Source organism: Gobius niger (genome assembly GCF_951799975.1).
Source record: "Gobius niger genome assembly, chromosome: 4".
NCBI lineage: Eukaryota > Metazoa > Chordata > Actinopteri > Gobiiformes > Gobiidae > Gobius > Gobius niger.
Genome location: NC_136855.1, coordinates 16961792 through 16984572, shown reverse-complemented (window position 1 = coordinate 16984572; position 22781 = coordinate 16961792). Strand labels below are relative to the sequence as shown.

Below are 22781 nucleotides of genomic sequence, written 5' to 3'. Positions count from 1 at the left end.
CACTCATCTCCAGTTTTTCTACATTTCTGGCAAAGCATTGTTTTTGCATTTCTGCGTCTCCAGGTCTGCTTTGTGTATGTATATTTATGTGTAAATAATCATCGAAATCTATATTTGTTTTATCACTTCACATTCAGCACTTTTTCTAAGCTTTCTCTAAGGAGGTCTGCAGTTAACTTGTACGTGTCTTTTTGTTTTTTCAGCATTTGTTTCAATTTGTCTGCTTGTAAATAGGCTACACTCTGTAATGTAAAGCTGTCTGACCATATCATGCGCAGGGATGAACCTAACCTAACAATAGGACAATAACCACCCAGTCACAAGTTGAAAGACGATGTTATTCAAGTGTGACATGGATCAGGGTAAAGTACGCAGGCGTGAGCACCGTAATAAGCTAGTAAAACACATTACCACTTGCTTTATTCACTTGATCAATAAGGTGATATGAGAAAAGTGTGCGATAAATTTGCAAATGTCCAAATATTGTTGTCACGATACTGATATATTGGCCTCTTGCGATACTTAATATTGCAAAATTGATCGTTTGGCGACGTATCGTGCAAGCCCTATATCCGGGGTTCCCAAACTTATATGGCTGGGACGCAAAAAATTGACAGGGTAACAACTCAGGACTCCCGTTGTTTAAAGTTATTGCATCTTGTGCGACTCTAAGGCAGAAAAACATATGAAAATCAAGGAATTATGTATTTAAACTGTTTATTTTTAACATTTGAATTTCCACTCAAAAATATCCTATTTAATCTGGAAATCATACAGGGACCAAGGCCTCACGACCCCCACTTTGGGAACCACTGCCTTAGATCAATCTCCCACATTTAAGCCCTTGTAGCTCTGCATTAACAATGAATTTTCTCACCTACCGTGTCATATTTTATACAGGACATTGTTGGGAAGGTTTTCAAAAGGTAGTCACCTGTACTGGAAAATGAAAAGCTTCTAAATGACAAGAGCTAACATAAACATGTGCTGTATATATAGAGAGAGCTTGACTATCAGAGAAACATGGATTAGTGACATAATATTCTCCAAAAAGGTTTTCAAGTCACTCAGTTGCTTCATTGTGGGTGTGTATCGCAATAAAATCAAACTATAGGATTTGCTTGTAACATTTAAAAAGAAATACTAGGCAGGTTGTTTGTTATTTTTGGATATGTGCATTGTCCTACACGGAGCTCGCCTGGCTAGTGTTCGCAAGATTGCAGCTTTTAAGTAACCATAGTCCCAGTGGCAATATGTAATCGTATTTAATGATGTTTTATTATTATGTATAGCTGCTGTTCGCATGGTGTGGCCCACATTCTGTTTGTAACTGCGCAGAAACAGAGCGGGACGTTGTTAAAGAGTTTGTTTTTGTTTCTTTACTGACCGCATTGAAGGATTGTGAGCCGCCATGTTCCTTTGGTTTGAAGATTTTTCTGTAAAGCTAATGTTTGCTCAGAATAAGTCAGCACCTCCCAACTAACACAAATAACCTCTTATTTTGAGTTCATTTTAACCCCAAAGATTAACCATTTTATTTTATTATTATTGTAAGGCAGTTTAATAGACCAAAGCAATAGCAGGCCTATACACAATAAGCATTGAGAGAAACAAATGACAAACAAAATAGAAATATATTTGTACATTTCTGTATGTGTCCTAACTGTAATCAGAGCTAGTGAGGCAGAGTGTGGCAGCTGAATGTTGATTCTATTGAATGTGTAACGCATTCAATATTTGTTTGTTAAATATTGTTGCGTTGGACCTGAGTAATGTTTGGATTAAGGTGGACTTTTGTGGACGTTGTTTAAAAGGTGCCCTTCGTTTATTGTGCAATGAGAAGCCTGTAAATTGTAAAAAGAAAAAAAAATCTAACATTTTAAAGACTGACAATCAACATTTTAGCATTTTATTTATTGAGAAAACACCCACAAAGTCTTATATCTGCTCAAACAATACCTGGATATTACTATTATTGTATATTCATGAGTTTTGTTGTTCATATAATCATGTCTGTATTTACTTGCTTTATAGATCATGATATTGATAGTGAATAGGCCAAGTAAGGGCTGTAATTTATCATGGTAATAAATGTTGTTATACTTGGCTGACTTTTGTTGAATAACTGCTTTTTCCAAAGAAAGTCCAAGTGTTATTTGGAGAGTAAAGCGTTTTCATTTAATCAGCTTGGTTGGAGTGTTACACGCTCATGTCTCAAATAAAAAGCTACATCTGATGTGTAATGTCGTTGTTTGTTTAATGTTTCTCTGAATTAAACAAAATGCATAACGTGGCCTATGATTTATTAAATATCAGTGCTTTTGGTCGCACACAGGGAAAAATCTGCCCATACACAACCTCTTTCACTACAGTTTGACCACTAGATGGCAAAATTAGACTTGCCACCTGTTGAGCATACCTAATAAACTTAATCTTCCTGCATAGATTTTTTTTTTCTTATCTTGGCTGCACAGCTAAAATCAGTCAGAATTAAGCATTAATTGTATTTCATAATATACAATATACATTTAATTTGATTTTTAACATGACTTTATTATTACTATCTCCGACTCTGGCTCTATCCATTGTTTCAGCGTCTCTGTAAAGTTACAAATGCCTTGTTATGACTTCCGGTAAATTTCCAAATTAAAGTGAAAGACTTAAAATAGTTTAGTGTTTTAGTCCAAATAATATACGTCTAACTATAATAGAAAGTCAAGACATATATTTTATTACAATATTAAAAGATAAAAGTATATCACCATGCACTTTCTGCCACTAATGTGCAGTATTGACGTTTACTTTGACAGGACAAACCGGAAACGCATTAGCATTTTCCTAGCTTGACAGCGGGTCCTGTTGTGGTCCCGTTACTCCAGACTTGAGCGGCCAGTGATGAAACGACGGAGAAAAGTACACGACCAGCACCGGAAAACCTGGTTAAAACTTCAATGGTGCAAGTGGGAAATGTTTTGGATACCGCGGTGGTGGATTGTACTCGTTTATCTGTTCGGTAAGTAACAAACAAAGCGAAAATCTTCTCTTAAAATGATCGTGAAGCGCTACAACAGGTTGTTACGCTCAGATTGAAGAATGGCGCTCTGATCTCCTAATCCTAAATACTTTGTACTGATTGCAGTTATATGGAAATTATTTTACAGAAAAATTAAGTTAGAAAAGATGATGTTTTAATGAGTCATTCGTACTTCGTATATCTTTGATTTTGTGCCAATGCAATGTGACCTGGTAAACTGTATTAATCATGTGTGGGCGCCCGCTCCCAGTAAAGTGATGATCATAGTTAGACTTTTTGTGTGTATTTATCATCAAAGAAAATCCCCTGTGAATGGATTAAAGAGAAGTATCTGGTTATATATCTACCAATGTGAAGCAGTGTGTTTTTTTTTTCTGAAGTGGTCCTGCCCTCCCTCACGTTTTCATTTTCTCTGGTGGGGCTTTCTCAGAAAACTAATAAAGTCTGGATTCCTCTTCCTCAGACTGTAAATCCACCAGACCTGCCGCTGACTTTCTGTCCCGGGATGCCATTTCGACCGCTTTCCTACCCCCCAAATTACCTTGAAAGTGGTTCTAACAACAATTAACACCAAATGTTGTTTGTGTACTGCACTGTACTTCCCCTATTGCAACTTGGGTACTGCAAAACTACAGTTATAAGTGGCCCCTGTCTGCAATCACTTTGCACATCTTTGATTTTGTTTCTTGTTTAGCCCATTGCTGAATAACTATCTATCTACAAATCCTAGACACTTTGTCATTAGTTTGAAAGCAGATTCTTGGGGTTTATGTACCACATTGTAGCAGTGAGCACTTTATTACTGGTGTGTTGACTTGGTCTCTCCTTCACAGAAACATCATCAAACAACCATCTCAAATAATGTCGTATTATCATTGGTGCGGTCCGCCCCCTCACAAACTTCTCAGGTTAAATTCCCATCTTTCGTCGTGACCCATGCGGGTTACACAGCTGTTTCTGGGTGTGTGTCGGACAGCACAGTTTGTTGTATTAACTTAGCTGTATCTCCGCCGTGTTCAAGGGAGCTCCTGTTTTCCATGTGAGTCACTAAACCACTAGCACGGCCTTATCTTTTGTACCAGAAAAAAATGTTCAGTTTGACTTGCATTGTGGGAGTGTGTACTGCTGGATGTTTTTGAACTTTTCACACTAAGACTGATGTATCAAGTGAATTGAGATCTCCAGTGAGAATCATACCTATAATAATTGAGACTCTCACTAAGCATAGCTCGCGGGAAGCCTATTTTGTGTGGAGTTAGTACTAGTTTTTAACTTTATCTTGTTAATTATGGTGCAAATTCATCCATATGGCCAGCGTTAACATAACCTCCATATTACGCTTTATCCGAGGCCAAGTCTAAGCAGAGATACCCAGGCTTCCCTATCCATACAAACCAGCTACAGCTCTTTTGGGGGGGGATCCCAAGGCATTCTGAGGCGAGCCAAGAGACATAGTCCTTCCAGCGTGCCCTAGGTCTTCCTGGAGGCTTCTTTATAAGGCCATCTATAAAGGAGGCTAAGATATCTGAAACTGTAGACTGTTACTCCGAGCTCATCTCAGCTGCCCATAAAGAATACTCTCTTATTTCCCATACTTACTGCAATTACATAATTCCAGTAAACGTCTGCTTGCTGCTTGATTTAACAAAGCTATTGAATTCTTGATTGGTAGCGATTCAACTATATTTTAGCCTTTTCTCCCATAGCCTAAACTTAAAGGGCTACCGTAGAAATCTGCTGACTAGTCCTTGTAGAGTAAAGGTTTAATCATTATCTAACGCATCCTGTTTTGCTGTAATCTCCGTCTCACTTCCCTGCCTTCACTAATTGCCTTCCCTCCTCTGCAGCTGTCCTCCCGCGCTGCTCCTCGGTCCATGTCTTTGTGCGGGACGAGAAGAGGTATTCCATCCTGTTCCAGTCCGTGGTGCTGCCCTGCCAGTACACCAGCGTGTCCTCCCAGACCCCCGTGGTGCAGTGGGTCTACAAATCCTACTGCCGCGATCGCACTCGGGACTCCTTCAGCTTCTCAGACACGATAGGAGGAGGCGGTTTGGGCGGAGGGGTCACCAGCACCGGGACAGGGTACAATGGACACGGAGGATACGGGACACACGGGGGGTATGGGCAGGCGTATGAGAGCGGGATGGCCAGTTACCTGGATTGTGCAGACAGCAGCAGGACGGTCCGCACTGTGGCTTCTGTCTCGGGTTCCTCCATCACTCTGTCGGAGTATTACAAGAACAGAGACATCTCCATCACCAACAGTAAGTGTCTGTAGCCACAACATACCAGGAATCAATCCACACTATGTACAGACCGTATTGTGCAAGGATGAAAGGTTCTTGAATAAAAAGTGGAAAAGGACATTGTTTCTTTAAAAGACATGGCTCTGTATGCCGGCTCTTCAACTAAAACTCAGTATACTTAAATACTAATTTTATTGATAACAATTCTAATGTGGATTCATTTATAAAGAAATATGTTACTCACAAAAACATAGTTGACAGGTTTTGTTTTGGTTCTGGTGCTAAACATCCACTCAAAAAACAGAATTAGCCCCAGATTCTATGGCACTAAACTATCAGGAGTGTCTCTCATTTTCAAAATCCCTGTCCTGTCCTCAACGTCAAGGTCAGCTTTATTTCTATATTAAAACAACCACGACTGGCATAATAAAACTCTAACATTAAGAATAAAGAAACAGAAAATTCATGCAGAAGCAGCTTGACTTCTACGTAAAGCCTTTTAAGGGAGGATTTAAAACTGGTAGGAGTTGGGGCCAAACAGATGCTGAGGGGCAGGCTGTTCCATAGCTGGGGAGCAGCAGCGGCAAAAGCTCTGTCTCCTTTTGGGCACATCCAGGAGGAGCAGGTCAGCTGAGCAAAGTGCATTGCAAGAGAGGCCCCTGCATTTGGGACCATTTGCGGCCTGTTTATGGATGCTTGGTCCAAATCACAGGTCACATTATAGTAATCCAAACTAATTAGCTCATGTACTGTCTTTTCAAGTTCATTTGAAGGAATTTACGATTTTATTTTAATTATTTTAATTATTTTAATTTTAATCTGAAAAAAGCTAGTTTTGACAACAGGATTTATTTGCTTGTTTAATTAAAAGAACTGTCCAACATGACACCAGGATTTCTCACAGTTATACGGACACACAGCGCTGTGGGCCAAGCATACCAATATCCTCAGCATCAAAATCTTCAAACAATGCAACCTCAGTTTTCTTTTCATAGATTTAAAAGATTTAGTGCCATCCAATTTTTTTTTACATCATGCAGACCGTTTAACAAAATTTGAATGAGCTTTAATGGTAGATAGACTTGAATATTATCTACAAAAGAATGAAAAGAAAGCTTGTGTTTTTTGAAAATCGAACCAAGTATATAAAGAAAAGAGGAGGGGTCCCAGGATTGAGCCCTGTGGAACACCACTGGAAAGTGGGGCTGTGCTCGAGGATTGAGACCCGACGTGTCGGCTCTTCCTTTGTGAAGCAGAAGTGTGTGAAGCACAACTGTCGTTGTGTCCTTGGGCAAGACACTTCACCCAGCTTGCCTCCAGTGTCTGCGTACATTGGTGTATGAATGAGAGTGTGAACGGGTGACTGGTTTCTTGCTGTAAAGTGCTTTGGGCCTGATGAAGGTAAACAAGCCACACCTAGATTATTAGTTGAGACCATTTACCATTTAACAAACTGTACCAGTGAGATGTTGCACTAAAGGTAATTGCACAGTGACAATGATAAATGCAAATTTCTGTGTCTTTTGAATGAAACAGCTTCTAACGCTTGACACACATTCCAAAAAATATGATTGATTCTATTTTGGCAATGCACATACCTCCGGCGCTCTGCACCTTGCATGCGTTAAGTGTGGCCACAACAGAGGCTAAGTAAAAATGCAGCAAAAAGTTTTTGCCTTTTACCTTAAATATTTTGCAAAAAAAATGCCACATCTAGAGTGGCATTAATCAAATCCTCGGTTTTTAGTTTAATTTACTCTGAGATGAACATTCAGTGACAAAACACAAACCAGACAGAATGTGGTCCCGAGATGAACAATCTTTTAAACACCAAACATCACAACAGGTTTTTCAGTCAAGCACATCTAAGGGACATAGCACATGAATGCCCGTCTGTTCTGGGCTGCAGGCCTCAGATTTATATGGCTTAGAGGCGAAGTGTCTCCTCTTCTCCAGGAACAAGGACAAAAGACTTGTCCTGGAGCTGTCCTGCATTCATGCGACCTCTCACTCGCTCTGATGTACTTCAATGTCTCGAGATTTGGTCAGTGTCGCCACAAAACACATCTTTCATTTTGTTTGGAGACCTACTCTGTTGTCCCTCTCCTCGTCCCACTCCACTTTTGGCTCAGATTCAAAGCTGTGATGCAGTGAATGGACAAAAACGAAAGCTTTGAGCATGTTTCTCCTTTGAGATGTCCAGTCATCCATACTCATGTAATCCTATTCATGATCACGGGGAGGCTGGCGTCTGTGCCAGCATGCACTAGAAAAATGTTAACATCAAGTTCACCACATTTAAAAATGCTACAGGCTTTCCAAAGCAACACTTTTTTATTTATTTGGCATTTGTTCTTAAGTTTCATTCCAGAGGTTGGGCAACTCAGAGACATCTGTTGCACTGCCCTTTGTTACTGTATTATCTTAACAGGCATAAATGTTTAGTTAGATCAATGGTGAAGCTACTGTATGACATATTTTATAACCAAGGCTACAGCTGTTTAGTGGTACTGCTGTTGTCCAGGAAGCACCAGCTCTCAGTGATGCTCCACATGAGGGGAAATTGAAAATAAGAGCAACAAATCATTTTTTTCATAATTTACTTTGCATTTAGCCCTCTAGCATTAGATTATAACTATACCAAACTATTCATATCTAGATAAATTGGCTGGATGTTATGGATGCATCAGGTTAGTGCGTCTTTCCTCTTCCATGGAATATCGGAAAAGGAAGTGAATTATACTGTACAGCCCATTTCCTGTCTGCTACATGAGTCTAAGCCCTCACAATAGAGTCAGTGCTTGCTTGTGTCGGTTTCTGGAGGCAAATTATTGAAATTCAATAACTATTACGTGATCTGGAATTCCAGTTGAATCCCGTCTGTATATTTAGACTGAAAAGTTAGGAAAGACTGATCAACTGTGCACAATACCTTTTAGTTTGGTCACTTACCCTCTGTTCCCTGGTTTATAACTTCACATTATTGTTGTCCTATAGCTCTCCAATGTTTGAAAATGATACTTTCTGTTTTCAGAAGCAGACCTGCGCATCGGGGAGGTCCAATGGGGGGACAGCGGCGTGTACATCTGTAAAGTGATTATTTCGGATGATTTGGAGGGACAAAATGAAGCCTCAGTGGAGCTGCTGGTCCTTGGTAAGTTCCTAGTATTGAACTACTGCTATTTTTATTTTATGCAACAGGTTTTCAATAGATATACCCTGATCCTTTTGGACAAACTGCTCCTTTTTTGGAAAGTTAGTTAAGTTTGTTTTACTGTGAGCTATTCATTTGTAAAACATGCTAATATTATATGTGTGAACTGAACAGCCAATACAGGACTAACATGCAACTTCAGGGCAAATATGGGCAGACATTTTAACAATTATCAGTCATTTGTGTTTTGGCCTAGCGCTCATTGAAATAACTTGCCCATTTGGAGCAGCCTTTAGTAGGAGTTCTGGCTGCAATGGGTCAAAGTTCACCACTGTTAGCTGTGATTTAGTGGAAACAGCTCTTTTAAGGTTTTTTTTCGTGTACCTATTAATCACATGTCCAACAAGGCATGCCCAACAATGGTCAGATTTACTACAGCGGCCGTGGTATTTCTCCGAGCCCGCTGTGCCCCAGGTAACCATGGAAACCTGATCTTTCCTCCCGTGTATGTGCTCCTGTTTTCTGTCACGGCTGACGGTGCAGAATCTCCGTCACCTGGAAGATCTCCATTATGCTCTCGTGCATGTGTGATATTAGCTGTGAGATACGACTTTGGTTGTTTTCATTTTGTGTGTTGTTAACCTGTAGCCACGGATACAGCTATGGGACTTTGTGGCACCCAGGCTTGTTGTGCTGGGAGCTTGATTTGGTTTGGCTACGCTCAGGTTTACGTTTAGGGAATGAATGTATCCTTTTAGTGATTGAGTGTGCAGATTTCTTTGGGAACTTATTTGCATCTTTGTTTCCTGAAAGCATTTTGTAGTTAGGCACAAACGAAATAATTAATCTAGGATTGCGACGTACCGAAAATGACTTAAAGCAGTACTAAGTAACTCTTCCCCCTAGAGGCCATAGTAGAAAGTTACGATTTTTTAACTTATTAATTGTCTTGGAGAGTAAATACTACGCCGACAGGAAAGGCGAAGGAAGAGAGGGTTACTGTGCATCAAGTTATACAATGGAAATATTTTTTTTCACTCAAACTTTGCTGTAAATACTGTTTAAAGTGACGTTAGCCCGCAGTTAGCTTTGCCCGTTAGCATGTTAGCTTCTTCTTCGTGATTCCATTAGTGTGTATTGCTTGCTCCGCACCGGTGGCAGTCAAGTTGCAAACATGGTTTTCTGGTCAGAGACACCAGGGGGAGATGAAAGACCCTCCAATCATCCCATAAACACTTGTATTACCCCCACAGGTACTACGGAAAGGATTTATTAAGGTAAACACGTTACTTAGTACTGCTTTAAATTTACTTTCTTTTGGGATCTGATCCACTGCAATAGAGGGAGTGACATATAAAGTTATCTTGCTTGTCATGTTGCTATAATAGGCTATTGCTGAGGTTCATTAACTGATAAGCTGTACATTTTTTTTTTTTCCTCTTCGATAATGTTTTTTAGCTGAAAGATATGGAGTAAGGCAAAGGCATGTGACCTTTTAGAAAGCGTAAAGTTCCCTCCCTCTCACTGAGATGTGCCACTGTAGACTGCAGTAACTTATCAGCTGCTGGTGTTGTAACTGTTCACACTGATTCACAACGCCGTGGCCAAAAGCTCAGACACATTCTTGAACGGGTCTAGCACACACTGTTTCCCATCTGCCCGAGACAAGTTCAGCTCAGATGTCTGTTGGGTTGACAGCGGATTACAATTCTGCGAACTGTATTTTTAGGCAGTGAAAAGAGTGGCAAGTCTGCATTGTTCTTATTTGATTTGAAACTCAGTGTGAAGCCTTTAGGATTTTGCTTGGAATGAAAATTATGTTTCCATGTACCCTATGATGAATGATGATAAACTAAAGCCAATACACAATGTTTTATTTAAGGAAGTCGCTCATCCACAGGGCAGTGACTTGAACACCTGCAGTCTTGCCCTCTGCAAAGTGAGTAATAATTTGTGAGTAATGGGCAAACGCAAGCATTTCTCGGTGGCTTATAGTCTGCTGACTGGGCATGTTTTTACTATGCAGCTGGTGATTGTGGGATTGGCTGCATACACCTTTTTTACCACTGCTTACAACTCTTTTACGGTCCATTTTCTAGAAAACATTTATGTTCCAGCTTGTTTTCATAGCCCTCAACCTAATTTTCAGTACGTTTCAATCTGGTCTTTATGAGGACGAGCTGGAACAAGCTTATGGCCTCTTGCATGCTGCTGTTGTTCTGTCCTCTGCACTCCACAGTTTTATTAACACCTTAATTTCTCCTTTCTCTTCTCTTCACCTGCTGTGTTCTGTCTCTTTCCAGGTCTCTCAGCTGTTCCTGAGGATCTTCTACCAGGCTTTGATTTGAAGATTATGCCAGGTAGGGGGCTGTAGGGCTGTAGTGTGTCCTTACCTGGCTGCTTCCCTCCTACTAACACTGCTCCACTGCTGAATAAATATAGTAAACAACACTAGTTGTAATAAAAAAGAACAGATTTTTCTTTTCTTTTGGATGTGACTATAATGCTGAAATTAGTTTTTATCAGTGCAATTTTCCCATAAGATAAGATAGTCCTTTGTAGATCTCACAACAGAGAAATTCACTTGTTACATCACTTGTTGGCATTCAATAAGATCACTGAAGTATAGGAACTTCCTTGTAGTTCAGACTCAAGCTAATTTTGGCATTCAACCTCAGCCTCTCCGGTAAGGTCTATTCCAGAGTGCTGGAGAGGAAAATCCAACCAATAGTTGAACCTCGGATTCAGGAGGAGCAGTGCGGTTTTCGTCCTGGTCGTGGCACACTGGACCAGCTCTATACCTTCCATCGGGTGTGTGCTCGAGGGTTCATGGGTGTTCGCCCTGTCAGTCCACATGTGCTTTGTGGCTCTGGAGAAAGCGTTCGACCGTGGCCCTCGTGGTGTCCTGTGGGGAGTGACCCTGACCAGGGCTGTCTCAGTGCTTTGTGCACAAAAACCCGACTGAATCTTCTCATAAAGGCCACAGGTCTGCAGATGATGCTCAATCTGGCTAACCATAACCTTTTCTAGAACATTTTAAATAAAAGGCAGGTTTGAGATAGGCCTATAATTAGCCAGAACCTTTGGGTCAAGACCAGGTTACCTACTGTAAGTAGCAGCTTAATGTGAGGGAGCCGCTGCTCCCTCAGGTGTCTCAGTTAGATGCCTCCTGGTCGCCTCCCTGTGTAGATGTTCCAGGCATGTCCCATTGGGAGGAGGAGCCCAGGAAGACCCAGAACAGCTGAAGGAAGTGTGCGTTGATAGGGAAGTCTGGGCATCTCTGCTCAGACTGCTGCCTCCGCGACCCGGCCCCAGGTAAAGCGGAAGGAAATGGATGGATGGATAATTTAATTTTGGCAGCTGACGATTTAGTACATCTTTAAAACAGCACTTTTTCTTTACTTCCTCAAAACACTCCCAGATTTTTTGTACAGTTCATCTTAAGTTTGCACCAAATGCTATTAAACTGGAAGCTTTCACAATCTCAAGTCTGATAATGAGCTGTCTGTTGCTCACTGAATCACAAAGACGAGCCTCTCTGGTAAACAGCAATTATGGTCATTATAGTTATTTATGGCAGCACACAGCCCTAAGTCTTAGGTCAGTGCCGCGGTCATAGACGCCAGTCAAAAATGAGGGATGTTGGTTTGAGTCACTTGATTTGGCTTGAGTTATCTCTACAACCTAAAAAAAAGTGTTGTTTAAAGATTGTCTGGAATCGAAAGAATGACTAACCAATCATTCATACCCGGAGGGATTACTGGATTATCTCAATGCCTCCCAAAATGGACACAAATATTGTGAGCTCAGCAGTCCAGGTTGCAGATATTAAGAGTTCAGATGCATGATGGAGGATCAGCATTACGCAGATATTTTATATTAAAGAAGAAAACAAATACTTGAAGTTACTTTTTGGTTTATTAAGTTTTAGATAAACCTTTTTGTCCACATAGCTTATTAGCTGCTAACCCTTTATATTATTATTTATTTATTTTTGATTATTTTTAAGTCTATGGAGATTTTGAATTGGATTTTTACTTTCAGCACCATGGAGGAGCCTAGACTGTTGTGCTCCATTGCAGATTCACAGTTACTAGACCTACAATGTTTATTGTAATTGAATCAATCTGAAAATCAGTGTTACCTCCTAATAAAATATTTGACTTTCAAAGCACCACTACGAAACTAAACTGGGTCTAAAACAGACGTAAATTGGATGTGTCAGTAAGTTTTTGTTAAATACTTGTTCTGTGATGAAGGTGCTCTCTGTTAATTGATCAAAAAAACTCCTCCCCTTTCAAAATTCACTCTTTTCAAACTTTAACCCGAGGGGCTTTTTGAATGAAAAAGCCTCTAAAAACCTGGTGTCCTGGGTGTTTTTTATCCCGTGCATAGCAGCTATGAGACAGCCTTCTTCAGGGAGAGATATAAATGTGTATAGCATAGATTGAAAAAAATGTCTGGCCTCAGTCTTTTCTGTTGTGACGGCCAAAACCTGGGTATCTTACCGGGCCGCATAAACTGTCCTTTCCTTCCTGGAGCGAGGACCAGTTTCCTGCAGATCTGTGTGTTCAAGCTGTGAAAAGATTGTGCTGAGTTTTTACTTTGTTAAACATTTCCTCTTTGGACGTCTCTTTCCGCTTCCCGCTGTGTCCCGAAAGAGTCTCACACATGTGGTTTATCTGCTGCTACCACTGACTGTAGCATTACAATAACCCCACTATCTATCACCACTACTTGTTTGCAGTAAGTGGTGATTTTCGATAACATACATTAGAGATAACTTGTTCATGAAACCAGGAAACAGCTGAAAGGCAGGAGTATATCATTATGACTAAGTGTTACTCTTTCTGTGAATTCCCAGTAGTTTGGTCTGTTATCTTGGTTATTACAGTTATCGACGCACTGTCAGTAAAATTATCTGAATTAGTTAAAGCTTTGGAGGTTTTCTGGTATACAACCTGCTGCATTGTGTTTCTTAATTGTTTGTTTTAATTGTTTGTCCCTTGGTCAGAATGCATTTGCATTTTTTTGCATCTCTTTACAATTATGTATAAAACTGATATCAGGATGTTCAAAATCGAAACAGCTGAATCATCAGGTCAAAAAACCTTACGTTTTGGGACCAATCAGGTTCCTTCCACAAAGTTGTATTCTGACTGGGACATGGTGGTGTTAAATCTAAAGTACAGTACTGTGTACCACAATAATATAATAAAGTCTAAATTATCTGCCTCATAATCCAAAAAAAAGATAAACAATATTATCAAAATATACTTTTTGCTTCTTGTATGATAATTTAAGTATAACAGTATACATTATGAATGTATACTGCAATTTCGAATGCAATTTCTCCATCTGTGAGATCAATAAAGTATCATCTTATCTTATCTTATCTTACATTACTGAAAAAGCTGAGTGCCAAAAAAATCAAAACACTTGTTTTATGCTCCCATGCGTTGAGTGCCAAAAATATAAAACTAGACACGCTGATACCTTTTGTGTGATTTAGGGAGCTTAGTGATGAACAGAACTAAAATAAATGACGATCTTGCAACTTGTGAAAAGTCACGATCTGGACATTTCATCTGGGTATTTAGTCTAATTGGTGGAGGTGCAACAGAATCAACACCAGCCGCCACGTATTGGGGCCAGTGTCTGCGCATAGTTCTGCGGGAGCTGCTGCATCTGCCGGCCTCTCACTTAGCCACGGATCTGAGTTCTACTGAAGCGGGAGCTGCTGCCCCGTACTCCCGGCCGCCTCCCCCTCAACCCTGACAGGCCTGACAGTGCGTAGCGCCTGTTCCGTCCTCCTTCAGCCCTCTGTCCATCAGTCTCATTTCTCTCTTTCTGCTACTGGACATTGTTTGATTTATATCTGACAGGAAAACTGCATGTGCATTTAGACCGCTTCTTTTCTCTTGTGATGTGGTGCGCGTTCGTGAGGTGCTTTCTTTTCCACGTGGACTTTAAGAAGTCACGTTGAACCGGGAGCCAAAGCTCATTTCTGCAGAGCAGCTCGTTCTGGGCAGTGTTTTATCAAACATGTGTGGACTCAGAGAGGCTACAGCCACTGTAGTGTCTCTGAGTGCAGTACTACAGCACCTGTTCACTGTGCCTGCATGTCTGCTCCGCCCATTTTCCCCCGCTGAGCAGAGACAGAAGATATGCACAGATCTCTGATGATACAACTAAAAAACAACAACTCCTATTTGAGTTCTTTTTATATGCCCCAAATCCTCCATTGTTGCAAAAGAAAGCAAATGTGTAAATTTGATGTATCGGATTTATTTTTCTGTTTGGTTCATAATAACCCCCACCTGAACCCAGGACATTTTCTCCAGTTTGGCTTTACCTAAATCTAAAAGGCTCAGATGGCGTATGTTTTTTATAAAACACGTAATGTCTCTGTTTCCAGAAAAAAAAAAAGTGATTTTGATCAAAACTAGCCTCTGTTTAGCTTAGGATTTCTCAGGAACCAAGGCACTAAGCTCTCACCTACGGAGAGCTTAGAGTCTCACCTTTCAAATGAGCCATAGCATGTGTCCATAGCTATAACATAGAATATCCTGTGGGGCTACAAACTTCATGAAAAATGGGCCTAAATCCCAAAAACAGCATTTCACTCAATGTGTTAAAATATAGGAAACAAGGTATGTTCCACTGCAAATAAATACTGCATTGTATTGAATGAAAGAAAGTAAAATTATAAACCAAACATCTGTGTAAAACATGGGATTATTTCCAGATTCTTAGTCAGAACCACTGCGATGTTCTGTTATCACTCATATTCATGTTCCTTGTGTGTTGACAGAGTGGGTGTTTGTTGGCGCTGTGGCTCTGGGCTCTGTGCTCTTCCTGCTCCTTGTGGGGATCTGTTGGTGCCAGTGCTGCCCTCACTCGTGCTGCTGCTACGTCAGCTGCTGGTGCTGCCCGGACACATGCTGCTGCCCCCGACACTGTACGTAAAACAATGCACAAGACAAGCCCGAGTCCCTGCTTAGACCTGGCATAATGAGTAATTGTCCATCGGTCCCTCAGCTCCTGGGGTCCATGTGATCTCACTTTCTCTAATGTCATTTGATCTTACTTGTTGGACTTTGTGTCTGATCATTTTAATGTTTCCACCTTCATCGTTTTTCGTACACATTTCCAAGGTACTTTTCGTGCCCATCATGTTTTTTGTGTGTGTGTGTTTTTTTTGCATTATTTTTTTTCTAGGATTGTTACAGGATTGTGCTTTGTGCCAATGACTCATAGTAACGCAAGTATCCTCAAAGCATAGGTAGTCCTTTGCTCTTTTTATTTCACAAAAGTAGCTTGGGGGTTATTCGACCACTATATTACTTGGTTCAGTTTGCAAAAGGACCCTGCTTCCAGTGGCCTGCATGACATAATCTCTTTTTGTTTCTCTTTTTAGTGTATGAAGCAGGAAAAGGCATAAAGACGGGGACTTCCACTCCGGTCTACCCTCCGTATTTTGTCACTGGCGTCCCAGCAATGGTCCCAATTGCTCCGCCCTCTCTGGTGGATAAGGCCTCGGTGTCTGTGCCAGCATCCGATGCTACTCTAGTCACAGGTAAAATCTTCCGCCCCTGTGTTAGCAAATGTAAATTGTTATAGTATGTGTCTTTGTGGCACTGAATGATTTAGAACTTGAGGAAAGGATAGCCGAAAGATCCTCTTGTTTATTGTTAATGTGAAGTGTGTATGTCTAGTGCCGGTGCATGCGGTGAGCGCTTCCTACCGTGTGCCCTCAGCGCAGGATCAGAACTCTCTCAGGGTGCTGCAGTATGTAGAGAAACAACTGGCTCATTTCAACCCCGCCAGGTCCACGAGCCACCACTGTAAGCCTCAAACTATTGGCTCCTCTTTGTCAATAAAGTCTGGATATATCAACTGCAGCATGGCCTTCAAATCTAATCGTATCAGCTTTCTATTAACTATTTTTACCTGTCTTTGCATGATTCTCTGAAAATCGGTCTTCAAGTGTTGTGTAGCTGTTTTCATGTGCAGGGCTGCACAAAATATCACCAAATTATTGTTATCTCAATATTAGGTGCAATATCCATATTGCATGAAGCCACAATATATCACAAATTCACTGAGGTCTTCCATGTGACTGACATGTGACCTTTTATTGTTATGCTAACACAGCCTAAAAAGCTCAAGGTAACCTAAAAACATGCCAGAGTTTAGAGTTTTAGTTATGAATTTGCTTGTTTTTTGTCTTGTGTTGACTCAATTTGACAAAAATGAATGGCTTACAATATTTTTTTTCATTATTTTTCGTCTTATTATATTGTTTACAGAATATACTGTGTTGAAAACGTCATGTTGTGCAGCCCTATCCATTTTTTTCTTTCTCTCTATTTCTTCTGCTGTTTATCAAAAGCCTGGAGAGAACCTTTTCATTTATTTCAATATTTGTGCTCTTCCTCTACCCAGCGAGCAGCGCCTCTGAGCTCAGTTCTCTTCATGAGGTGGAGAACAACTTTCGGAAAACCTTTAGGAACGTCCAGAAGAAAGCTTTACCTGCCATTCTTGACGTAGACTCCAAAGTTGAACCTGAACCACAACGTCGCCTTGAAAGCCCACCCTCACCCCGTTACCGCGACAACCCACCTTCACAGCAACGTTACCGCGACAGCCCGCCATCACCGCAGCGTTTCCGCGACAGACCCCCATCACCCCAGCGCTACAGAGAAAGCCCCTCCTCACCCCAGCGAGACCGCGACAAACCCGCGTCACCTCGGCATTATCGCAACAGATCCCCTTCACCGCAGCGTTACCAAAGCACCAAGCCCGCTCCTCAGCATTACCGAAACGACCCGCCTTCACCAGAGCGCCACCGTGAAAGTCCAGCCTCATCGCACCATCACCAAGACCCCCCTCCGCGGCATTACCAAAATAAGCCACCCTCGCCACAGCGCCACCGGAAGGACCCACCATCGCCTCAGAGGTACCGGAAAGACCCTCCCTCCCCAAAACGTTACAGAGATGAACCAGACCCAGAGACATACTTTAAACAGGACAAGGCTCCAGTCCAGCGACGGTACAGCGACGACCCCCCAGCCTCCACCCAAACCCGAAGACCGGGAGCCAAACACCAGCCAAACCCCAGAGACCAGGACCACACCAGGTAGAGAAGTAGTATCTGCCCAGAGGGGCACAGGATACCCTTGGAATCTGTTTCACTTCAGAACAGCTGAGGCATTGTAGCGGGTATCCAGATTATGTCATTGCTTGGCAGTAGAAGCCAGTTTGTTGAGGGTTCTTCTGTTTAAAAAGGATTTACATACAATTAGTGCATATCCTCTGTAATAGAAATCCCATCTCAGTGGCACAATGCATGCAAATGTATCTTTTATAGTGAGACTCACGGATAAGTCCAAAGTGGGGAGATTAAAATGTGGACTGAATCCTCCACATAAGAGAGGGTCGTCATCACATCCTGATATATGAAATTCCAATTTTATTCAGACCATTAGTGCCTTTTTCTGGTAATTTAATGTGCAAAGTATCCACCATTAAATCATTTCCCTTGTGATTCTACATTTTCAAACCTCATCTTCTCTGCAGGTGGAACCCCCGCTCAGAGCACCTCCAGAGGAAGGCGTATCGCTCGGGTGAACGGACCGTGTCTCTGGATGAGCTCGAGGAGTTTGCTCTGTCATATTCACGGAGAGGGGGCAGACCGCCAGAGAGAGGAGCGCCTCAGGGGACCAACTACGATCTGGACCTTCAGGAGTTCAGTAAACACAATACGTACGATAATGGCCTATCTCTGCATTATTATACCAATGAAACAAGTTTGGAAAACACCAGCGACCGCGAGGAGCACCTCAGGAGAAAAAACAGGCGGGACATTAGCCCTCTACCCTCACCCGAAAAGAGGAGAGGGACTTGGGACAATGACCGCCCCGTCCCCCCTCCTCCTCAAGTCAGTCCGCCTTCATCTTCCTCGCAGGAGAAAGACTATGACCCTGCTTTTCTGAACAGCCTTTTGGAGCGAAAGGCCAAGTTACGAGGGGTGAGCCAAGGGAAGGCGATGTCCCGGGGAGATGCAGGGTCGGACACACACCCCACAAAAGTCAATGGGGAGTCACAGAGACACTCCCCGAATAATAGACCGAATGGGGATGAGCTGATATATTCAAATACAGAAAGAAACAGAAGTCCATCTTGGAGGCCCGCCCCGGCCAACAGTGGGTCCTCACAGTCCTCCACTCCATCTCAGCCTGGACACAGACAAGAGACGAGGGAAAACAAACCCAGGAAAATGGTGCGTTCAGTTTGTATTTATTTTATCAACCACTATTTTAATTCAAGAAATATATCTGTGTGCACGTGAATAGGTTCAATGAAGTAACATGAATTGCTGCTGTACTTTACTTTTGACAGGTCAGGTTCAGAAGCTTTGAGGATGAAATCTTTGACCTTTAGGTAGTCTGCTGTGTTGTGTGCCCCCTCCCCCCATTTTAACCATTTTAACCGGGCTGCATTGAATCTAAAATGAAACACATTTATCCCAGATTATGTTTCATAACTCTGTTTTTTTGTGGTGATCCGCCTTTTTTTTTTCTAATGTTTTTTGTGACCTTCTTGACACAAAGATTTCACGTTTTTTTCTAGCAATAAATGTCTCACAAATTTCATAAAATAGTCAGAACAATACTTAAAATGATTGTGTTTGTTGATCAGTTTACATATTTTTATTCTCACAGAACACACTTCTCAGCCGGGACTCCCTCATCGTCTGAAGGACCACGCGCTTGTCAAGGAAGCAGTGACTTTACAGAAATGATGGCACATAACAAGGTCCTATGTGTTTTTGTGAGGGGAGGAGGCACTAGTGAGAAATGAAATCATCAAGATCCACTCTACTCGCCCGGTCTCTCAGCTGGACCAGGACTGAACCAAGGCTGGACTAAAGTTGACTTGGTGCGTGACCTGGACTGTCCCGTGAATAGACTGAAGTACTAACACGACTCGGGACAATGACTGGTCCCTTGTGTGGAAGAAGAGGCTGCTCCAGTGTTGAAAGTGAACACAAGACAGTACTGTTAGCGCTGAGCACCACTTTCTGACATTTGTTTTAAATAACTCATAACTGAAGTATCTTAAAAGTTAAAGAAAAATCTGAAAATGTATGTTTGCAAAGTTACTAAAAAAGCAACAAAGAAACATACGAACACAACTGACCACACATGAACTTCTTTTCACTTTTGTGTTCCCTGTTTGTAACTTAAGTGAAACAGTTTGTTCAATATGTTGAATTGTGAACCATTTCTTGACGCCAATATCTTCAACGATAATGTAAACATGTAAATTTACTCTTCGGAGTCAAATCAGTCCCTTGAAAAAACACTGATAAATTGAGAACTTGGAGGTCACAGTGTTTAATAATGTACTTTAAGTGCAGTTTGAGGTTTACAGGTTGGTTTGTCTCCTCCTTGTGGACAGTGGATTACAGTAACTAACTACACATTGTATAGAAGCAGCACAACCATAATGTGCTAATATTACATTACTGTAATACCCCATTGTGTAAATATTAGGTTTAATGAATTAACAATGAAACATTTATTTGTTATTTTATACTTACATTTTTATAGAAACAAACCTATTTATATCTGTCTTAAATGTGGTGTACATTTTGTCTTGTAAATGAATCATCCCCTGTTGGTGTTCTTATCACCACTTCCCCTTATCTCTTGTAAATACACTGTGTGTAACGATGTTGATTGTAGAGATACTTTGTGTTGTTTTTGTGATAAAGCACTGATAATGCTCATTACATTAACAGTAATCAAATGTTACATAGCAATGTGAAGTACCACATTTTCTAAACTGGCTTTGACTAACTCGACTTTTATCTCCAAAGGCTTAGGCTACTAGAATGTGTAGAAAGGTTGACGTCCGATGTAATTAAGAACCCATTGTTAAATTTTATTTTATGTTGTTAAAACACATTATTTTATAAATATTTTTATAAAAGATGAAGCTGGTATCATTGTGTACATGTGTAATCATGTAAATGTTTTAAATAAATGTGCTTTGAATTACAAAAATAAATTGCAAACGGTAATAAAACAGTGGGGATAAACAAGAATGCTGTAGATGCTGCGGTGTATGATTAAAATACAGACAATTATAATATCTCTTAGTATTGGTTAAATTGAACTATAGCGTTACATCCAGATTATGGAGATACTGGGCAGCTGTGACTAAGTGATTGTTTGGTGCCACATGACTTCGACAGGTGTACTGTTGAAACAAAGTGCTTGAGAAATGGCGCTGGCAGAAGCGGTCAGCCATGTTTCTGAAAAGGGCCGGAAGGTTTGTTCTCTGATCGCGGATGATTTAGGGTTCAGAGTTGCCTCTTTGAATAATCCACACATCAGTATATAAAAGTTGGGTCGATAGTAAGTATAGAGGGGCTATGTTTAGGGATATGGCTTGCATTTGTTTTTGTTTGAGCTGAGGTACAAAATGTGTGTCTAAGTTCATGAATCAGCTTTTATTTTATGAAAAATAACAAATCACATTGAAAATAAAATTGAAAATTTAAATCAAACAATATGAGAAAAAAATTGTGTCGAATAATTTTGCCTTGTCATCCAGCCCTAGGTAGACTGACTGAAGAGCGTCTTCGCCATCGGCCACTCTGACCACTCATTTGCATGCCTCATTCATACATGTGGTGTACCTCCTGGTCACCTCCAGGCATGTCCTATTGGGAGGAGGCTGGTCAGCTGATCCCGAGGCGGCACCAGCTGACCAGGTGCTGCCTCGGGTCCCCCCCATAACAGCTGGAGGAAGTGTGCGTGAATAGTCAGGGCATCTTTGCCCAAACCTGCACATAACAGAAAGCTGGTCTGATAGACTAGACTAGACTAGACTAGACTAGACTAGACTAGACTAGACTAGAATAGAATAGAATAGAATAGAATAGAATAGAATAGAATAGAATAGAACAGAACCTTTGCCCACACATTCCTTCATACACATTTGTCCAGCAAATATAAAATACATAATACATTTGAAGTTCATTATGAAATCAGTCCATTGCAGACACAACAGCAGCAGATTCATTTAATCAAAAAAGGAATGAGCAACATTAGGGGTTACTACTTATTCCGATTCCTCAGGTCCAAAGGAATCTCTTATCTTTTGCCCTCTAGTTAAGAATCACTCCTGAATTTACAACTTTATATCCATGTCCCTTATCTTCATACCAGCCTCTCGTATCATTGTTTTGTTTCAGTTTGTTTCTCTGCGTCTCTACTCTTGACTTTCTGTAAAGGCTCCACTGTGTCACTGATTATGACTCATGCAGCCTATCTCTGTCCATTGTTTTCACAGAGAGTCTTTACTGGGCAGCTGTGTCAAACAACTATATATTTAATGCAAGTGATTAAATATTTGTCCCGCAGCCACTTATCTTGTAGATTTTTGCGACTATTTATATGATATTAGGCTTTTGCCCCTGTTTGAGTGTTTATAATGGGAAGTAGGCCTAGAGGTTGAGACAGGGTCCACTAAGCCTTAGACTATTTCAAGAATGTGGTTGAGCAAATTTCTCGCCAGGTTTCAGAGTGTGTGAAGCATGACATCACGATCACCTCGCTACATACTGCATTAATAACTGGCTACCAAAAGACAGTATTTGTTTTTTTTGCTGTTGGATATTTAGACTTTGTTTTATCTCTGACTCCGACCCCTGTAAATGTGACAGGAAACAATATTTTGTTGTAACAAATTTAAAACATTTAAAGCAAATTATTAAGTGGCCGGATTCATATTTTAAAATGTTTCAGGTGAAACTAATCAGATAGACCACATATAACATTCATATGGACATAGAAATGCCACATAGATAAGTTTTCAAAAAGAACAATAACAAAAAAAAATCATGTGTAGCTCTGAATTACAATGCCACTGAAATTCTATATTCCAATACAGTTGAAACGGTTCACACAAACAGCACGAGGGTCTTGATGATTAAGGTTGTCAACAAAAGCACATTTTAATTTCCCCAACTGGTAGTGTTTATGAAAGCGGCTGTGGGGACCTCTTGTGGTCGTAATCTATAGGTTGCACCCTATAATATTACTGCATGGACTGAGGACACACCATTGCACACATTAGTAGCACCAGATTTGCCCATGAAATTGGATTTTTGTGCAACCTGGTTTGAATTGAAACTATTGGATAAAAAAAAAAGGTAATTCTGTAGATTTTTTTTTCTTTTTGTAATGGCAAATGAGAGTAAAGAATTAAACAAGTATAAAGATGCTGTGTGGGTTATTTTCTATTATCTCTATGACGATATTTTAATGCT

General features: G+C 40.8%; 1 protein-coding gene across 5 annotated transcripts; it reads left to right on the top strand.

The window, feature by feature from the left end:
- The first annotated feature begins 2881 nt into the window (after positions 1-2881).
- LOC306962105 (uncharacterized protein) lies at positions 2882-19659 on the top strand. Of its 5 annotated transcripts, XM_079555165.1 has the most exons (11): positions 2882-3013; positions 4882-5298; positions 8315-8434; positions 10738-10794; positions 15249-15395; positions 15855-16013; positions 16153-16281; positions 16883-17576; positions 18017-18719; positions 18839-18880; positions 19162-19659. In XM_079555165.1, the coding sequence occupies exons 1-10, from the start codon at positions 2896-2898 to the stop codon at positions 18878-18880; spliced, it is 2586 nt and encodes an 861-aa protein (XP_079411291.1). In that variant the 5' UTR covers positions 2882-2895; the 3' UTR covers positions 19162-19659. The 5 variants fall into 5 exon arrangements, with proteins under 5 accessions (XP_079411291.1, XP_079411293.1, XP_079411292.1 ...); XM_079555167.1 differs by lacking the exon at positions 10738-10794; XM_079555166.1 differs by lacking the exon at positions 18839-18880.
- The last annotated feature ends 3122 nt before the right edge of the window (positions 19660-22781 follow it).